Source organism: Bos taurus, chromosome 25, assembly GCF_002263795.3.
Source record: "Bos taurus isolate L1 Dominette 01449 registration number 42190680 breed Hereford chromosome 25, ARS-UCD2.0, whole genome shotgun sequence".
NCBI lineage: Eukaryota > Metazoa > Chordata > Mammalia > Artiodactyla > Bovidae > Bos > Bos taurus.
In genome coordinates, this window is record NC_037352.1 from 38352910 (window position 1) to 38369208 (window position 16299).

The 16299-nt window shown below is 58.8% G+C and overlaps 1 protein-coding gene across 5 annotated transcripts in view; it reads right to left on the bottom strand.

Moving 5' to 3' along the window:
* Positions 1–2339: 2339 nt before the first annotated feature.
* GRID2IP (Grid2 interacting protein) overlaps positions 2340–16299 on the bottom strand; it is a 35570-nt gene continuing 21610 nt past the window's right edge. For 3 of the 5 annotated variants that reach the window (XM_024984878.2, XM_024984880.2, XM_024984879.2), the window contains 14 exons: positions 15730–15864; positions 15364–15461; positions 15074–15191; positions 13959–14317; positions 13137–13556; positions 10917–11004; positions 10088–10165; positions 9125–9321; positions 8641–8796; positions 8429–8515; positions 7470–7599; positions 7257–7375; positions 6405–6569; positions 2340–6200 (listed from right to left, as the gene is read on the bottom strand). In XM_024984878.2, the coding sequence (XP_024840646.1) occupies positions 6129–6200; positions 6405–6569; positions 7257–7375; positions 7470–7599; positions 8429–8515; positions 8641–8796; positions 9125–9321; positions 10088–10165; positions 10917–11004; positions 13137–13556; positions 13959–14317; positions 15074–15191; positions 15364–15461; positions 15730–15864 (2222 nt within the window). In that variant the 3' untranslated portion in view covers positions 2340–6128. Of the gene's footprint in view, positions 6201–6404; positions 6570–7256; positions 7376–7469; positions 7600–8428; positions 8516–8640; positions 8797–9124; positions 9322–10087; positions 10166–10916; positions 11005–13136; positions 13557–13958; positions 14318–15073; positions 15192–15363; positions 15462–15729; positions 15868–16299 lie in introns of all 5 variants that reach the window. The other 2 variants (XM_059881309.1, NM_001192480.1) reach the window with 2 other exon arrangements.

The following is a 16299-nucleotide window of genomic DNA, read 5'->3' on the forward strand; positions in this document are numbered from 1 at the left end:
AGACTGCAGCCCACCAGGCTCCTCCATCCATGGGCTTTTCCAGGCAAGAGTACTGGAGTGGGTTGCTATTGCCTTCTCTGGGGGATCTTCCTGACCCAAGGGTCCTGTGACCAAATGGTCCATAATCTGGGTGAATTTCCTAAAACAAAGGGCATCTTCAAAATGATCAGCACTTTTCCATCCAGAAGCCAGAACTGCCAACTAGCCTCAAACACCTCCCTTGCTAACATTTACTAATGAATCAAGTCCCTTTTGAGGGAGCACTCCCCTCCACTCCAGGGTAGTCTGAGTCAAGTGACCAGATGCTTAATTTCAGGGGCTGCAAACTCACAGCTGGGCTCCACCTAGCTCACAGAAATGGTTTCTTTGGCTCATAACTGATCATCTCCCTTAAAGTTTTGAGTTGGTTGCCATCATAGGACATTTGAAATAATCAATCTGGATTTCTATTTTCCTTTGAGAAAGTCTGAAGACCAGGTAATGCAAGTCCTGCCTTCCCAAACAGAAGTCCACTGGCTGGAGGGCGTGGGGTCCCCCCACCCCACGTGGGCAGACAGCACACATCTGCTCTCCCTGCGGCCCCTGCCTGCTCCTCCTCGTCAGTCACCTGTCACCCTCGGCCGTGGGCTGTTTCCTTGCTCCTCCGCAGGCTGCATTCCTCGTCCAGCCTCTGTGGATCTTCCCTCTGCAAACTTTGGCCTTAGGGCTTTGCATCCATGTGGCCAAAATGTTTCACGGAAAGGAGCAAGTCGGTTTTCCTGAACAGCTTGGTCGCCCCCACCTTGATGTTATTTCGATTTAATTTAATGGGCGATTATCGAACCCTTGCTGGAGGCAAAGGCCAGAAGCAGCCGGGCTGATGGCAAGTCAGGCTGACGAATGGGTTATCATTGAATAGACATCTGCTAGCTGAAGCCTGGGTGTGTAAGAATTTGCCAAGGGAGGGCAAACAGTGCTGGGTGCTGCTTAAACAAAGGTCAGTGAAGATAGGGATAACGAGCACTTCCTGTGGTTTCCTGGTCAGGGTGACGGCAGCTGCAGCGGATGATGGCAGAGAAAGCCAGGCTGCCTGGTGCTGAGTGGTGAGTGGACGGCGAGGATGCAGAGGTGGCAAGTGTAGATAAAACGCTTCAATAACTCCAAGATTTGGTCTAAAAGAGGGAGTGAGGGGACCCGAGCCACTGGGCTCTAGACTCTTCTTTGAGGGCTGCAGGTAGAGGGGTGTTTATTGGCGAGGAGGAAAGAGCCAGTGGAAAACGCTTTGTGGTCACGGGTGTGTTGGAACCCCTGGGAGCTTGGGGAGGTGGAGATATGGCACAAAGAATTAGCAACAGATTGGAGTTGAGAGCAAGGCCCGGACGGTATGGGATGAAGGTGAGGGCAGGGACACAGAAGTGTGCAGATGGAGGAGAAAGGGAGATAAGCTGCTCGCCCAAATCCTTTCTCTCTGGAGCATCCGCTGAGCTCGGATCTCCGTGGCTTTCTTGGAACCAGCACTGTTAGATCCATGGCACCTGATAAGGAGGTGACATGGGCTGAACTGTGTCTCCCTCCCCAAATGCTGGTGTGGAAGTCCTAGCCCCCAACACCTCAGAAGGTGACTGCATTTGGACATAAGTTCTTTAAGGAGGTATTGGGTTGGCCAGTAAGTTTGTTGGTGTTTTTCCATAATAGTGTACAGAAAAACCTGTACAAACTTTTTGGCCAACCCAGTATCTAGGCTTAAAGGAATCGTAAGGATGGAACTCTAATCCAGTGGGACTGGTGTCACTACAAGAAGAGACACCAGCAATGCCCGGGGCAAAGGGCACGTGAGGTCACTGAGGAGCAGCTACCTACAAGCCAAGGAGAGCAGGCTCGGGAGAAACCCAGCCTTCCGAGACATTGATCTTGGACTTCCAGCCTCCAGGGCTGGGAGAGGATAAATGTCTGCAGGAGATACAGGCTTGATTCCTGGATCAGAAAGTTCCCTGGAGAAGGAAATGACAATCCATTTCAGTATTCTTGCCTGGAGAATCCCATGGACAGAGGAGCCTGGGGGCTATAGTCCATGGGATAGAAAAGAGTTGGACACAGCTGAACACGCACACATGCATTCATTCAAGCCACTCAGCCTAAGATATTTTGCTGTGGTAGCCTGAGCCGAGAGGAACAGAATGGGCTACGAAAAGAGGCAGGGCTGTCTTTCTGTTGAAGTTGCCAGCGTCAGTGGCCCCTGGAACACTCATAGATGTTTTGCCAAATCACATAAGCACGACAAAGAAGTGGTTTCCGCTCAGAGGATGGGCTTGGGATTTAGACAGACTTGACTTTCCATCCAGCAAGTCACATAACCTTCCTAAGTTTCAGATGTTTTATTTGTAAAAAGAAGATAACAAAACCCACCTCAGAGGGTCATTGGGAACGTAAAGTGATATATGTAGAACCACGGAGCCCGCTACCTAGTAACCGTTAACAGACGTTATTAGAGAAGGTGGCGTGTGATTGGGCCACGCTATTCTGTAGTATTATTTAGAGGGAAATCCATTCCTGCTTGTTATACTTCGTCATTTCGTGAGGAATGGGGGCCGGGAGTGGGTATGGCACACAAATTGGCTCACATACAGGGCTTTGTGCTGACTCAGGTGAAGAATCGCCGTGAAATATGACCCTGGGAAACCAGAGAGGCTGACATCTGCACGCAGCATCGCGCCAGCCTGTAGGAGGCAGTCAGACTGTACTGGCGAATGCATTTGTGAATGAAGAGAATGCACTGAGGTTAAAACACTGAACATCTGTAACCATCTGTTGATTGGTTCACCCTCTTTGTGTTGCAAGTGACAGAAACCCATTCAAACCAGCCTAAGCCAAAAAACTAAAAGAAATTTTTTAAAATTTACAAAAGGTGGGAGGGGGCCAATTTGTCAGCTTGGAAACTGGAAAGTCAGGATGTCTGCTTCAGGCACAGTTGGACTCAGGGGCAAGGAGAAGGCCGGAGTGGTCTTCTCTCCTTTTCTTCCGTACTGGTTTACACCCAGGTAGGTGCCTTCCACGTGGTGGTCCTGGCAGCTCCTTCCAGGATCGCACCCTCTACACACCCAATGATACATCCAGAAGAAAGGGGCTTCCTTTCCAAACACTTCTAACTTGAGTCTTGAATTGACTCTCAGCCGCCTGGCCAGAGTCCCACGAACCAGTCTTATCCACTCAGCAACATTCCAAGGCCTGGAGGCAGAGGAGGGATAATTTCCCAAAAGAGAAATAGGGAGCTTCCCCCAGCAGAAGGGACACTGGCTGCTAGGCAGGCACAGATCGCCATTGCCCCCAGACTGAGAGCATCTGGAGAGGGCTCCGGTGACTCGAGGGTGACTAGGTGAGACAGAAGGAAAAGCGTGGTGCTTGGAGGACTCACAAGGAGGGTGAGCAGAGCTCTGCTGGGTCCAGGGAGGACAGGGCCCTCTGAGGACCACAAGGAGGCTGGGAGGTTCTCCAGGACGCCTGGCCATGGATGGACACAGCAGACTGATGGCGACAGTGCCTCTGACCACCTGACCCTGAGCCCACACCCTCTGCCTTGTGGTTTTGCAGCATCTCTCATCAAGAGGGGCTTCCCAGGTGGCTCAGTTGGTAAAGACCCGCCCGCAATGCGGGAGACCTGGGTTCGATCCCTGGGTTGGGGAGATCCCCTGGAGATGGGAAAGGCTACCCACTCCAGTATTCTGGCCTGGAGAATTCCATGGATTATACAGTCCATGGGGTCGCAAAGAGTAGGACACGACTGAGCGACTTTCACCCACCCACCCCCTCTCATCAAAAGGGGAGTCTATTTCCCCTCCCCTAGAATCTGGGCTAGACTCATCACTTGCTTTGACAACAGAATGTGACAGAAGGGATGGTGTGCCAGTTCTGAGGTTGGGCTTTCAGGGCTTTTCTCTGCCTTCGCTTGCTCTCTTGGACCCTTGCCTTTACCGTGTGAACCGTCCTGGCTATTTGGCTGGAGGATAAGGGACCACACGAAGCCATCTCAATGGTCCCAGCCAAGGCCCCAGACGTGGAAAGAGCCCTGTGTGACTAGCAAAGCTGACCACTGACCCAGATTCCACAGATGACTGCAGAGACATGAGTGAGTCCACTGAGCCCAGCTCAGATTAGAACTGCCCAGGTGACCCATGGACTCAAGAGTGGTAGTGGCTGCTGTTTTCAGTCACTGAGTTTTGGGACAGTTTGTTACACAGCATTGTGTGGGAAATAAGTAACAGCTACAAGCCATTATAGGTTTCTCTGGTGGCTCAGACGGTAAAGAATCCGCCTACAATGCAGGAGATCTAGGTTCGATCCCTGGGTCGGGAAGATCCCCTGGAGAAGGGAATGGCAACCCACTCCCATATTTTTGCCTGGAAAATTCCATGGACAGAGGAGCCTGGTGGGCTACAGTCCATGGGCAAAGAGTCAGACACGACTGAGCAACTGAGCATGCACATACAAAGCACTGTGGGGAGAAAACCCAGCTAGAGATTGGCTTGTCAACCTGGATCCCCTGGCATGGGGCTGGATATACCTGGAGAGGTTTCTAGTTTGCAGGAAAAATGCCATACAGGGCCTGGAGGGTCATGTCTGTTCATAGCCGGTGCAATCTCTAGTCTCTACAGACCTCACACGTGGATTTTAATGGACCTTCCGACACCTTTCTCAAAGGCTTTGGGAACTTACGAAACTTATCCAGCTTGAGCTGCTGGGGAGAAATGCCCTCCACGAGCCACCTCTGGGTGCATATCCCCCACCTGAATCACACAGCTTGGTTTAGACATTTCTATACAGTGGCTGTGAGTGGGAAACGAAGAAAAAACATACGTGGTCTCAAAGACGGGGCTGGTGGGAGACTGGGAAGAACTGAATGGGTCCCCAACGCTGTCCAGGGGCAACACCAGCTACTCAGTCACGGTGGGAGAAAGAACAGCCCAAAGAGTGGGCTCCAAAGCCCATTCCAGGCTTCTCTGGAAGAAAGTCGGGGCAAGAGGTAGCTGGAAGCTGCCAACCCAGGGCTTGTCAACCGGAGAATGGAAAGGATGGAACCAAGAAACGAAAACGGTGCCCCCAGCACCTGCCCTGCTCCCAGCATCCAGGTAACTCCCCGCTGCATCCCAAGATACACGTGTGAAACAGACTCTGGGACCCCAGAGCTGTCCCAGATGGGGTTACTGCCTGAACGCGACCTGTTCTAGGGAACATCACCACCACCCACCCAGGACAGAAGCCTGGCAACCGGCCACCAAGTCCTGTTTATCCATCACCTAAACACCTTTCTGTTCTCTCAGCCCCTACTTAACGTCCCCATCCTGCTCCCAGTCTCCCCACTTCCAAGTGACCACTTCTAAACTGGATTTCAGTTTCTCGGTGGGATAATACCTCAATTCTGCAATCTACCATAAAGGATCTTCTGAATCCTTGCCTGTATCTCTGCCCAGCTGCTCTCCAGCATGCCTGCCTCGGTTCTGGGCTGCAGTGGACTCCAGCCTCTTTCAGCTTCCGAGGCGGATCCTAGGCGCTCACTCCCCTCCCCCACCCCGCCCCCGCCCCAGGGATGCACTTGGGGTTCCCCTTCTAGCCGGCACCAGCCTTCTTCCAAGTAGCCCCAGGTGTGGCTTGTTCAAGGGCATCTGCCTCCGCCTCCAAAGTCCGAGGTCTGCGGGCTCTGTGCTCCGTGAGAAAGTCTCCTGGGCGCGATCCGAGCAGGCTCAGGAAAGGTTCAGACGTCCGTGCTTGGGGCCGGGCACCGTCAGGCCAAGTGGCTGCCCTAGTGCGCGGACACCACCGATGTCCTGAGGGCCGAGAGCGGGGCGGGGACGGGCAGGACGGGGGTGAGGGGAACAAGGAAGCACGGGAAGTCGGCGGGTGATTCACCCGTACCGGGGAGTCGGCGCGCAGGCTCCGGCCCCGCGCCCTCAACTCTTGGCGCCCCGGCTCGGCCCTGAGAAGGGGTCCCCGCACCTTCGCGGGCGGCTGGAGCTGGACGGCTGAGGTAGCTGGAGACGCGCGGGTGGCTGGGCCCCACTCCGCACCCGGACCGCTCGGGGCCACGCGGGGCGGCGTCCGCGCGACCCTCTCGGGCGCAGCCTCAGGCGTCCGTCTCCGCGCGCGGGCCGCCGCCGTCACCAGGCCAGGGGCGAAACCATCCCCGAGCTGCGCGGGCCCTCGGCTGCCTGCAGGTCGCCAAGCGCTCGCTGGGGACGGAGGAGCACGTGGGGAGGGGCTAGGTCAGCGGTCCCCGCGCCCCGCGCCCACGGCCCGGGCGGACACCTATGGCCCCGCCCAGGTGGGGGCGTGTCCTTCACCAGGGCCCCTTTCCCACCTCCGGCTTCACACAGGATCCCCCTTCCTTTGACCTCGGGCCCTGCCCTCTCCCAGAGCCTCCCACCGGGGCTCACCTCGAACTTGCTCATGAACTCCGCGAAGATGCCGAAGAAAGCCTCGGAGGTGGTGGCTTTGGAATCTTCCCCGAAGAAGGCCAGCGCTTTGCCCAGCTCCTCCATGGCCTCTCGCTGCAGCCCGTCCAGCGCCCGCAGCAATGGCTGAGCCGTCTCCAGGAAAGACTGACGGCCTCTGTTAAGGAAACGGCTCCGGGCTCCTGGGGCAGGTACTCCGGCAGAGACCCAAGCAGCGGCCTCACTGCCCGGGGGCCCTTGGCTCTCCTGGGCACCATGCCCCTGTCAGAGGCTCCTGGCTTGTCCTGACACCTGCCACACCCAGCCCAGCCTCAGGCCGTTCACTTGCTCCCCTCTCTGTGGGGCAGCTCTCTCTGCTCTCCTGGCTCTGCCCAGAGGCTACCACCTTCTTCCCCAACCACCCATGGAGGCCGGCCTCTTACCACTCTTGAGCCTGTTCTCCCTCTCTGTCCTTTTTAAAAAAATCTATAGCATTTGTTACTACATTTCCTCTCCTGACCGCCTTTGGCTAGTCAGACATGACAAACCTCTCCTTGTATCTTGTGACTGCAGTCTGGGCTGTGCTGCCCACCACCCCCGCCAAGAACAGATGGGCAAGGGAGTGGCTTTAGGCCAATCAGAAGAGCTCCTTCTCAGTTACACACAGCCTCAGCATAAGTGCTTAGATTCTAAATGACCTAAGATGGACCCTCTTCTAGAACCCCTGCACCCATGGCAGCCTCTGCCCAGACTCTCCGACAGGACATGGTGTCTGCAGTGGTCGCTGGAGTGATGGTCAGCTCTCCCTGACCCCTACCCCACCCCTGAGTCCACTGTGGCCCTGGAACAGGATACCGCCATGACCACGGCAAACTTGTCCTCGCTGGAGGGGGACATGCTCTGGCATGCGGCCTGGATCTCACTGATGGTGCCATGGAGGTCAGCCAAGTCGTTGGTCAGGGCCCGTTGGTTCACTGTAGGCAAGGCGGTAGAGCCTCATAGGGGCTGCCCAGGAGGCCAGCCCAGGACTGTGGGGGCTCTGCCTCCCCACCCGCCCACCTGGCTTACCTTTGGCAGCCAGGGGCACGGTGGGCAGGTCCTGAGCAAAGCCCAGGAGTTCAGGGAAGTGCTGGCTCAGCGATTTGGCGAGGATGTGCAGGAAGGTGGACTTCCCGTCCACCGTCTTGGTGGAGTTCAGCTGCAAGTGACCCCAACACACGTCCTCCTCCAGGACCACATCTGACTCCTGATCACAGGGACTCAGCACTGCTTCCTGGCCTGTGGCATCAGTTCCCCACCCCTGACACTCGCCAACTCTGAAGCTTATAAACAGATGGCTAGTAGTCCTTACTCTGAAGCTCTTATCTGTTGGGATGTCGTGAGCTTGTCCCCTGGCCCAGATCTTTGAGACCCTCTCCCTGCGCCCCACCCAGGAACCAGTCCTTCCCATCCCCAGCTAGGGGAGACTCCTAGGTCTTTTTGGTCCTTGTAAGCTTGTTCTTGTTAGCAGATGGAGCCCAAGATTTTCTAACCCCAGCGAAAATGGGAGCATCATTCATGGTTTTTCCGCTTTGTGCTTTTCTGGAACCATCTGTGGCCCAGCTGAGCCTCAGACACCCTAAACCGTTCATATCTATACGCACTTGTCCTTCCTCTCTTAAAAAAGCAACCAAAGGTGTTGTGGTGGAAAGTCCCAGACACACAGGGAGAAGGCTGGATATTTGAGTTGTCCTTTTTCTGGTTCTAGATCTTTCTGGGGTAGGACTGGCCTGACAGTGGTTCTGGTGTTGAGGGCACAGATTCCACCAGGTGAGACTCTCCCTTTCCTCCTGGAGCCTTCTCCCCTGTCCCTTCCTCTCCCACCACTCTGTCTCTCCAAGGCCTGGAGAAGCCACCTTGCCTCCCCACCCTTTCAAGCCCCAACCTTAGCTTCTGTTACATTCTGGCTTCAGGTAGCCAGCTCTTCCTGCCTGGGAGCCTCAGTGCTAGAGCAAACAGATGGATGACTGCCTGACCGGCCCCCTCACCTCCGTCAGGAAGTTGATCTTGAAGCCCGTGGTCTTGTTGGTTTGAGGCTGTCCATCGTTGAGATAGTTGCCCATGGCCAACACAAACTGGGGAGAGAACAAGAGAGCAGGTCCTCCCCCACTCCCTGGCCCCTCTGGGGATGGGCCTCCAAGCTGGAAGCCCCAGGGGCCAGAGGGGCAGGCAGACTGATCTGAGAGGGGGTGGCCCTGACCTCCAGGATCTTAGCAAGCTTCCGGCTGTTCTTGAGCTCGAGGGAGGCCTGGCGCAAGCACTCCAGGCTGCCCCGGATCTCCTCTGTCTTCTCCTGGAGGGTGGCCTGGAAGTGGAGGCTGCGCAGGCGGGTCTTATATTCGGGAACCGACAGCATCTATCAGAAAGGCACGGCCAGCATTAATCCATGCCGCCGGGAAACCCCGCCCCGGGGCAACCTGGCGGGGTTGCGCGCGGCCTGGCGTCAGCGCGCGGCCTGGCATCCCCTTAGGAAAATAAGCACGACCTCTAGGGAGCACCCTCATCCCATCTCCCCTGGACCCCGAGTGAGAGCTGGCCGTTAAAGGTGTAAGACTCGGAGAGGTGTGAGCGTGGGGCCAGGAGGGGAGCGGGACGCACGCACAAAAAGACAGAGCCGCGATAGAGGAGGCCGAGGCCTCAGGGCGGCCGCCCCTGGCCCCGGGCGGGTGGCCCGGCCGCAGCACCTGCAGGACGAACTGGTCGGGCTCGCTGAGGCGGCCGGGCGCCTCGCGGTAGGCCTGGTAGCGCTGCTCCTCGTCGGCGTCGGGCGCGAAGAGCAGCAGTTGCGCAAGATGCGCGGGCTCCAGGCGCCGGGGCTCCATGCTCATGAGCACTTGCCGCAGCTCCGCCGGGCTCAGCTTCAAGTGTGCCAGCAGGATGGCTGTGGGCGGGGCCGCGGGGTGAACGGGGAGGGGCCGGGGCTGCTGGGCGTGGTCGGGGGCGGGACAGGAGCTGGCCCAGAGGCCCAGAGGATCCGTCCTGCTACCCTTAGAAGGAAGGGTTCTCCAGGGGACAGACCTAGATTGAGTAGGGCCTGTGGAGCTGCAAGGAGATACAACCAATCCATCCTAAAGGAAATCAATCCTGAATATTCACTGGAAGGACTGATGCTGACACTGAAACTCCAATACTTTGGCCACTTGATGGGAAGAACTGACTCATTAGAAAAGACCCTGATGCTGAGCGGGATTGAAGGCGGGAAGAGAAGGGGACGAGTGAGGATGAGATGGTTGGATGGCATCACTGACTCGATGGACATGAGTTTGAGCAAGCTCTGGGAGTTGGTGATGGACAGGGAGGCCTGGCTTGCTGCAGTCCATGGGGTCGCAAAGAGTGGGACACGACTGAGCAACTGAACTGAACTGAACCGTGGAGCTGGGGCCAGGGAACTAGCGAGGGTCTTAAAGGGACGAGCAAAGGATTGCGGCTGGAGGCAGGGCCAGAACTGGGAGCAGATCACAGGATGGGGGCGGAGCCAAGGCCGGCACCCGAACCTGGGAGGGAGCCTTCACAGAGCCCGGTGGCAGGTGCTGGGGGCCCCCACGGCCCAATCTCTACTATCCACTGGGGTGAATCAGAGGCCCTGTGGCCCCAAGGGGTCGTGTCCTGCGCCCCACCCCACCCCCTGGGCCGCCGCAGCCCCTCACAGGTGTTGTAGGCCTTCTTGTGGGACAGGATCTCCACCACCTCCTTCTTCCTGAAGGGCTCAGGCCCCGGCACCGGCTCTGGAAGGGAAACTGATGGTTTAGGGAGGGGACGCTAGGCTGAGGCTACTGGGAGAGGGCTCAGGAGGGGTGTGGCCACACCCCACAGTCCCGAGGTCTCCGACCATGGAGTTGACTGAATCAGCTCCAGGTGTCCACACTCTCCTCACTCATGGACTCTGGAGTCCAGCCTTGCACACCTAGTGTGGGTGGTGTGTGTATGTCCCTCCCCCGTCCTCTCTCCCCGGGCCCTCGGGCCTGAGCCGGCCCCATAAGGAGAACGGGTCACCTGGTGACTGTAGATGCTGCCTGGAAGGACAACAGTCTCTCTCTTCCATCCCAGGACCAGTCTCCACTCACACAGTATCCCAACGACAGGGAGACACTCAGAGACGGGTTAGGGGAGAGAGAGAGGCTGGACAGGGTATCTGTCTACCTGATTCTGACTTTGAACAAATTACCTGGCCTCTCCGTGCTTCCTCATCAGGAAGTTGGGGTAATCACAGCCCCCACCTTTACATGATTGTAACACGATTAATGTAGAAACAAGGGTGTGTGGCATTTGGTAAGCATGCGATAAATGCCAGTTATTACCATCTCCAGTACTGAAGTGGGGAAACTGAGGCTCTGAGACATTAAATAATTCAGGGACCCAGGAAGTAAAGGGCAATTTGTTCAGACCTCAGGGACTCTAAGCCCTGGGACCCCCACAGAAGGTGGGCTGCCGCAGAACCCGGAGTCGGGGCTCCCCTTGGCCCCTGGGGCCACTCACTGGCAGCTTTCTGGGTGCCAAAGTGGAGCTCCAGGTCAAGGTATTTCACCATGTCGCTCAGCTTATCGTAGTCAGAGTCCTCCCCGAGCTGCGAGGGAGGGGGAGGTTCAGAGTGAGCAATAGCACTGGGAGCTGGACTGCGGTCCCCCACCGCCCCCCATCCTCTGAGGGCAGCCCTGGGCGCTCCCGGAGGGAGAGCCTCCACCAAGCCCTGGCATGAACCTGGGGATGGGACGGGAGGAGACTGCAGGAGAAGCCATTGATAAATCATCTAAGTTATCATCGGGCGGTGAGCCGGCTCCTCTTGTGGTCAACAACACTCAGACCTGGAACACTCTCCATGCAGAAGCCAGCAAGTTGCACTGGAGCAGGGGGTACAGGGGTTGTAAAGGGGCTGGAGCCACCCAAGGAGGCTTAAGAAGGTGGCCAACGGGTCCGGGTCTGCTCTGAGGTGTCCTTTGCTGGCAGTGAGTTCACCAGAGCTGCCCTGGGTCCCCGAAGGTGGGGAAAAGGAAGCAGGGAAGTGCCAGAGGTTAGGAACCGGCTGGGTGGCTATGATGACTGATCCGGATGAGAGCTGACAATCTAGAAGGCCCATGGCTGTAGGGGCTTGGCCAGATGCCTGACCCCTCTGTGTCTACTGCAGTAAACCAGTGGAAGCATCACTCTGCAGAGCAAGGCTGCAAGGCCCATCTGAGGCTGGTAGGAGCCTCCAGGGGACCCAGGAGGTCCCTGTTCGTGACTTTGTCCTGCTGACCATCCTTATTAGTAACATGAGAAGGTTCCCTAGAGATGTGGGCTGATGCCAACTTGGCTGGGAAGGCAGGAGGCCCAGGAGGATGGAATGGGGACTCAGGAGGTGGCAGTGGGAAAAAAAATGACAAGCATGCTCCAAAGGAGAGTGGCTGCAGTAAGGACACGTTACTTGGCATCCTAGGAAAAGGACGGGACTGCATGGAGGATGATGGCGGGAAAGAGTACTGAGGTGGGGCAGTCCCCGAAACTGGAGGGTTCCTCGGCCAAATGAGGAGTGTGATGTCCAGGTCAGAGGAGATGAGGGCCATGTTTTCTCCTCTGAACTTGTGAAGCCCCTCTGGGAGTTCCATTTGGGGCCTGCCCTTTGACAGACTGTGGGGCTAGGAACCACATTCTAGGGCGGTGACCCAAAGAACAGGGATGGGGTGGACCTTGCTCATCCGACGGGCTGGATGACCTGTGGATAAGAAAATATACCTGCTCTGCCTGATTTCAAAGGGCGGGACAGAAAGCAGGGCATGGGAATCCTGGTGAGACAAAAATTCCAGAGCAAGGCAAGGATGGTTGGTGAAAACTGTCCAGTGAGGAAAGGGATGTCTCATCAGATAGTGAGCTCCCCATCGGTGAAGGTGATCAAGTAAATATTGGCAGTGCTGTTTGGGAGGAAACTCGAGCATCAGAGTGAAGGGGTGGGGGCTCCCCTGGTGGCTCAGGGGTAAAGAATCCACCTGCCAATGCAGGAGACATGGCTGCACATGCTGTAGAGCAACGAAGCCCATTCGCCACAGCTACTGAGCCTGTGCTCTGGAACACGGAAGCCGCAACTGCTGAGCCCATCTGCTGCAACGACCGAAGCCAGGACACCCTAGAGTTTGTGCTCCGCCCCAAGAGAAGCCACTGAGATGAGAAGCCCGTGGACTGCAACTGCAGGGTAGCCCCCGTTCTCTGAAACTAGAGAAAAGCCCGCGCAGCAATGAAGACCCAGCACAGCCAAAAAGAAACTGCAAAAAGTGGAAGGGGAGAGGCTGCTGCGCAGGGCTTTGGACCAGCTGCCCTTCTCAGAATCCTCTGGTCCCGGCTCCCATGAACACACTGCGCACGCAGGCTGTCAGACTGCTCAAACGTCTGTGACTCTAACCAGCTGCCCTTCTCTCAGCTCCAAGAGCCTAAGGGGACCATTCAGATCTCGAGTGATAGGCTTCAAGGGTGAGAGCGGTGCCTTTTCTGGGTGTCCCCAGCACGTCACCGGCTCAGGGACACTGACCGGGCTTCGGCGCCTGTGTTGACCACTGAAGGTGAACGTGTCCCTGGACCGAGCTCTCGTCTGTTGTCTGCCGAGGATGGGGAGGGCCCGGGGGTGGTCAGCTGATGTTGGAAACACCCCAGAGGTGGACCTTGTCTTCACCGCTGCTGCCCAGACTGCCTCCCCTGGTGCAGCGTGCTCCGGGTCCCCAGGTCACCTACCTGTCCCCAGATGGTGCCTTCTGAGTTCTCCACCTGCTCCCACCGCAGGCGCTTGACGCTCATGTGGCTGGTCTCACTGCGGCGGTGGCCCAGGCCCCGGGGCAGCATGGGGGGTGCACAGGGGACAGGCGGGGGCAGGGGTGGCGGGGGCGGTGGGGGCACCGGGTGGCCAAGCTGGGCGAGGGGCTTGGGCAGTGCTGGAGTGGGGCCCCGGGGCCCATCTGGGGTGCGGGAGCTGCTGGGCTTGGGGTCGTGGAAGGGCAGGGGTGGCGGGGGTGGGGGACTAAGGGGGGGCGGGGGGATGTGGTCGGAGAGGGAGGAGTAGGTCAGGGAGCTGCCTTCCTCGCTGCTGCTGATGCACTCGCTGGCGCTGCTCCTCTCGTTGGTGATGAAGCTGCCCTGGTCGTCGTGGAAGCTCATCTGGGGAGACAGCTAGGTGAAGGGAGGGCCAGGCGGGGCCCCGAGGGAGACTGCGGCAGGGGCCGAGGTACGGAGGACCGGAAGGCCCGGGGCAGCGGAGGCATGGCCCAGGGGCTGGATGGGGTCGTCCGGGGGGTCAGCCTGAGGTTGTGAGTGGGACAGCCTGAGCTGGCTAGGGAACCTGAGACCCGGTACATGGGGTGGCCTTGGCTAGGGGGTTGTTGAAGCTTGAGCCAAGGGTCGGATAGCTCCAGCTGGGGAGCGGGGTGTCCTGGGAGACAGGGAGGGAGAGCCTGGGGCACAGCCTTCGGGGCAGCAGGCCTCTGGCAGGAGCCCCGGGACCCCAGTCCCCTTACAGGCCCCCTGCCCGCCTCCCCCCAACACACATGCCTGTGTGCTCACCTCCTCGTAGTCATTCTCAGGGCTCAGGAAATCCTCCACGATGGTGACCCGGGGGCCCAGCTGCTCACTCAGCGCATCCAGGAAGCGGTCAGTGTCCCGGCTTCGCACAGGGCGGGAGAAGGCGAAGAGCTTCCGGCGGCTGGAGGGGCGGCGGCTGGGGTCCGGGCTGGGGGGGCTCTCAGCGCAGACAGGCCCGGGGCCCGGCTGAGGGGAAGGTGCCCGGCTGCTGTCCAGGCTGGCGTAGGGGTGGGACTCAGAGCTGCTGGGGGAGGCCAGGCCCTCTGAGCACAGCGGGTAGTAGCAGGGGGAGGGCAGGAGCTGCTCGCTGGGCCATGAGATGCTGGACCGGGTCCTGGGCCCTGCGGTGGGGGGTGGGCCATGAGGATCCCTCTTGGGTCAGTGCCTCAGTTCCAGCGCAGGCTAGGGGGAGGGTGCCAGAGCTGGTGGGCTCTGTGCCCCTGGGCACCTTTCTTTCCCTCTCTGGACACAGCGCAGGAAGACTCTGGTAACTCTGCCTCTCCAGGTCTTCCCTGAGGGTGATCGGAGGCCAGAGTGGATGGAGGGCGTGCTGGTGGGCCCAGGACAGGCAGACCCTGCTCATCCTGGAGAGGATCCCAGGGTCCCACCCGGAACCCACTGAACACAAGGCGAGGGCGAGGGGGTGTCCAGACCAAAGTCTCGGGGTACCTCCCATAACCAGCAAGTCTTTGGCTCACAGAAGTATTACCCAGGGGTCCTGCCTTCGGAAATGCAGAGAAACCGTTGTGCGAGCAGCCATCTTCGCAGCTGAGCCATTCACAGAGCAATGCACCCTATCTAGTCTATGCAACGGCCACATGCTCACTGAGGACCCCACCCCTTGGGAGCAGCCCTCCACTTTTCCAGATCCACAGTGGGGGTGAGGATCAGAGAGGGGACTCAGGAGGGGAGCCAGGACAAGGTGGATCTTGATGGCCCCTAGCTACGTAGGCTGACAGGGTTCCCCAGGATTCAGTCCCACGGCCACAAAGGAAAAAGGGGCTCCAGAGGGGTATGCCTGGGGGTGGGGGCAACACCCAGCCAGCTGGCCAGGAGGCAGGAGCGGCCCTCGGGAGCCAGGGCTGGAAAGCCCCTACCTGCTGGGCCTGCTGCGCTGGGCAGTGGTGGGGAGGCGCGGGCTCGAGAGCTGGTCCCCATCTTCCCTTTGAAGCTGCTGCTCAGGCGGGACTCGAGCTCCGCGTAGACAGCTGACATCTTCCGGGAGAGGTGAGGTGCGGGTGAGTCTAGTCGGCCCTCGTCTTCCCCCACACACGGCCTCAGAGGCAGGCCTGGGTGGTCTGGGAGGCCAGGGTCTGCCCCACCTCCATGGGCCACCCATTCCCAGCTCCCCACTGACACCAGGAGCAGGGTGGAGAGAAGGTCTCACCATCTTGGGGTTGGGCGTCTCAGGGAGGGATGTGCCGTCACCTGCCTGGCGCTCGCCTGGGATGGGAGGAAGAGGCATCTCTGGACAGTCGCTAGGGCCTGCCGGGGGAATCAGGAGGGCCGAGTCCACCACGGGGCGGGGGGTCTAGTGACTGCCTCTGAGCTCTAAGGGTTAGACCCCAGCCCAGGCCCTGGAGAAAGAACCACCAAGCCCTGCAGACCCGGGGGGAGGAAGCACCCGCTCAGCCCATTCGGGGATGTCTCATCTCGCCAAGCCCATTTTGCAGATGGGAAAACCGAGCCCTGGCCCCACACCCCACCCCCCGCCCCGCCACCCTGGCTTGCGGACTGTTGGTCCGGGCCTCACCACAGCCAAGGCCAGCCTCCAGGCCCTGGGAGCGGAGGCTGCGGCGGCACATGGAGGAGGCCCTCAGGGAGCTCCGCATCTGGGGCTCGGGTGCCGGCTCAGGCTCCAGCTCTGGCTCCGGCTCGGGCTCGGGCTCTGCTGTGGGACCAATGGAGAGACGGGCTCCTTGTCCTCTCAGCCGGACAAGGAGCCTCCGAACACAGGGAGGGTGAGGGCACCACCTGCGAGCCCGGCCCTGCTTTCAGGGGGAGCCCTGGGATGGGAAGCGGGGTGCCCAGCACAGGAGGTGCCCCAGGTAGGGCCGGCCTGAAGATGGAGGCTGTGTGGAGGGGGTCACAGCCCCCTACCCAGCAGGTCCTTTCTCATGACGAGAGCCTAGGACCCCGTGATTCCAAGGTCTCCACATCTGACACCGCTGCCCGCAGGGGTGACATGGAAGATTCTAGGTCAGGGCAGAATTGCGGGAGGGATGTCTGCTGCCCAGTCTGCATCTGAGTTCAAACCCTCTCCCCTCAACCCCCACTCGTGGGTCCCCAGGACGAGGGTCAATGGGCGCCCAGGGGGAGCACA